We start from the raw sequence: 2,816 nt of genomic DNA on the forward strand, positions 1-2,816 counted from the left end.
TTAAGAAATTGTTATAATTGCCCCAGCCTTTAGCAACCACTATCCTGGTCAGTCAGCAGCCATTAAGCCAGGACCCTCCACCACCAAAAAAAGATTAGGACTCCTTAAAGGTTAGATGATGGTTAGCAACTTTTAAATTAACTTATGTACATTTTTTAGATGTGCTATTGAACAATTAATATACTACAGTGTAGTATAAATACAACTTTTATGCAAGTTGGGAAACAAAAAAGCTTGTGTCACTAGCTTTATTGCAATATTTACTTTATTATGTGACCTGAAACTAAACGTACAGTATCTTCCAGGTATACCTGTAGAATGAAAAAAAAAATTTAGGGAAAACGAATGACTTGTGGGGAGGTTGAGCTGCTTGCACTATGTCTGAAATGAACGAGCTGTCTGAGCTCTATGAGGAGAACACCGATCTGCAAATGGATGTGATTCCTGGTGAGAGTGACCTTCCGCATATGGAGGTAGGCGGCGGGAGCCGGGAGCTATCCCCGAACCCCTCCCGCGCCGGGGCCCCGCCACAACTGGAGGAGGAAGGCCCAATGGAGGAGGAGGCGGCCCAGCCAATGGCGGAGCCACAGGGGCCCCGAGGCCTCGCTAGCCGACCCAGCCCTGGGGAGCAGCCAGGCCAGATCGCGGGCCCTGATTTCGAGAGCGAGGACGAGGGCGAGGAATTCGATGACTGGGAGGACGACTATGACTATCCGGAAGAGGAGCCGCTCAGTGGTGCGGGCTACAGAGCATCAGCGGCCCTTGAAGAAGCCAACAAGATGTTTCTGAGAACCTCCAGAGCCAGAGAAGCAGCTCTGGATGGCGGGTTTCAGATGCATTATGAGAAGACCCCGTTTGATCAATTGGCTTTTATCGAAGAGCTTTTTTCACTTACGGTTGTCAATCGTCTGACGGAAGAACTCGGCTGTGATGAGATCATTGACAGAGAGTAGTTAAATGCTGTTAAGAGAGGAGGAAGCTGCTTGAGGAGAGACTCAGCATTCCACTGTCTTTTGGGTTCATTCCAAATAGTTCTGTGCCAATGAAAAACTTAATCTTCCAAAAAAAATTTTTTTTTTCTGCAGAGTAGAATAAGGTAGTGACTGCACAGTTATGAAAAAGGAAGAAAACTGTTAAAGAAGAGTATCTTAGTACTGTTGAAACCTGTTTTCAAGAATGTCCAGAGACACGGCTTTGACTTTGTTGTTTACTCAGAGTAATTTCCTTGCATCGAGGAAGATAATCTTTCATGTTTCACTGTAAGGAATGGCTTTTCATGGATAAGTTATGACCAAGATAGACTGCCAGTACAAGAGCCCACTGATGATAATTATATGAGGAAAAGTAACTGATGTATCCACCTTAGGACATAAGATGTCTTTGAGTTATTTGGACTGAAAGCATATTGAGAAAACTTTAAAGATTCAAGTTTGTAATCTATCCAAGCTGTGGTTATCAAAGGCTAAATTTTTAGTGTAAAATAAATCTACCGAGTATTCTTCAGTATCTCAAAGGATAATCTACCCCCAAAAGAAGTATGTGTCTTGTGTGCTATATCTTAAAACGTGTTTCCAAGAACAACTGAGATTTTGTTTGTACATATATCTTGATCATTTTTAAAGCTACTGTAATCTTTAATTCAAGAAAATTCATTGCCTTGAACATTTTTAAAAGTCAAAACTTAAGACGTCCTTAATAAAGTTTCAAATTTAGGTTGTAAAATGTACATGAAATTACAAAGAACACAAACTCTTTCAAATATCAGTATATACTAGAGAATTTTCTGTTTCACTTGCTCTCTTTTTTCATTTAACTTTACAGGCAAAAGACTCTGGTTGAACTTTATAATGTAAGAACTGTTAAATGAACATTGTTAAGGAAAGCCCTACATCTAAAAAAAAGACACTATGAACAGCCCTTAAAAGTTTTAAATCTGCCCAGAAATCCACCTCAGTATCTGAAGTTTCCCTCTGTCTCCTCCTCTAATTAAGCTTGTTTTTGGTTATGCACCAGCATTCAAAATAATAAAGATTTCTTGTTCTCTGTAAAAAAAAGAGAAAAAAAAAGAAAAAAAAATTATCGCTGATGAGTTTCCAGGAGACCAAGGACAGATTCTTCAGGAATGAAGGTGGGTGAAAGAAAAGCATACGCTGTTGCTGAGTGCAGACTTGCACACCATCTGTGCCTACAGCCTCTCAGACCAGGAAGGCAGTTCAGGTCAAGAGCATGGTGTTCCTTGAAAATGCAATCCCATAACCTAACCAGCACCTGTTACCTCTGCCTCTCCGCATCCCAACAGGTCCTTAAAAGCTATTGAGTGTTTCATTGTTTGAAATAACCCAAGTTCCAAGCAATTAGATTCTTCATCTTTGAAGGTCAAGTCTCATCAAATGGCCTCTTTTATAGGTAAAAGAGACATTAGCACATAGAAGGAGAGGCACCTGGCCAAGAAAAAAAACCCAAAGAACAAATGTATGTGCATGCTAAGTTCTGTTGAATTGTTTGTGACCCCATGTACCATAGTCCAGGCTTCGTAGTAGCTCAGGGGTAAAGAATCCACCTACAATGCAGGAGATGCTGGAGAAGCGAGGTCAATCCCTGGGTTGGGAAGATCCCCTCAAAAAGGGCATGTTAACCAATTCTAGTATTCTTGCCAGAAGAATCCCATGGACTGAGGAGCCTGTGCTGTGCTTAGTTGCTCAGTCATGTCTGACTCTTTGCCACCCTATAGACTGCAGCCCATCAGGCTCCTCTGTCCATGGGGATTCTCCAGGCAAGACTACTGGAGTGCGTTGCCATGCCTTCCTCCAGGGGAT

The 2,816-nt window shown here is 41.8% G+C and overlaps 1 protein-coding gene across 1 annotated transcript; it reads left to right on the plus strand.

The window, feature by feature from the left end:
- The first annotated feature begins 342 nt into the window (after window positions 1-342).
- Window positions 343-2,078, plus strand: LOC139182732 (EP300-interacting inhibitor of differentiation 1-like). Its single transcript, XM_070787928.1, has one exon. It carries the CDS (start codon window positions 378-380, stop codon window positions 951-953), a length of 576 nt encoding a protein of 191 aa, XP_070644029.1. The 5' UTR covers window positions 343-377; the 3' UTR covers window positions 954-2,078.
- Window positions 2,079-2,816: the final 738 nt, after the last annotated feature.

The sequence above is a fragment of the Bos indicus genome, chromosome 4 (genome assembly GCF_029378745.1).
Source record: "Bos indicus isolate NIAB-ARS_2022 breed Sahiwal x Tharparkar chromosome 4, NIAB-ARS_B.indTharparkar_mat_pri_1.0, whole genome shotgun sequence".
Lineage (NCBI taxonomy): Eukaryota > Metazoa > Chordata > Mammalia > Artiodactyla > Bovidae > Bos > Bos indicus.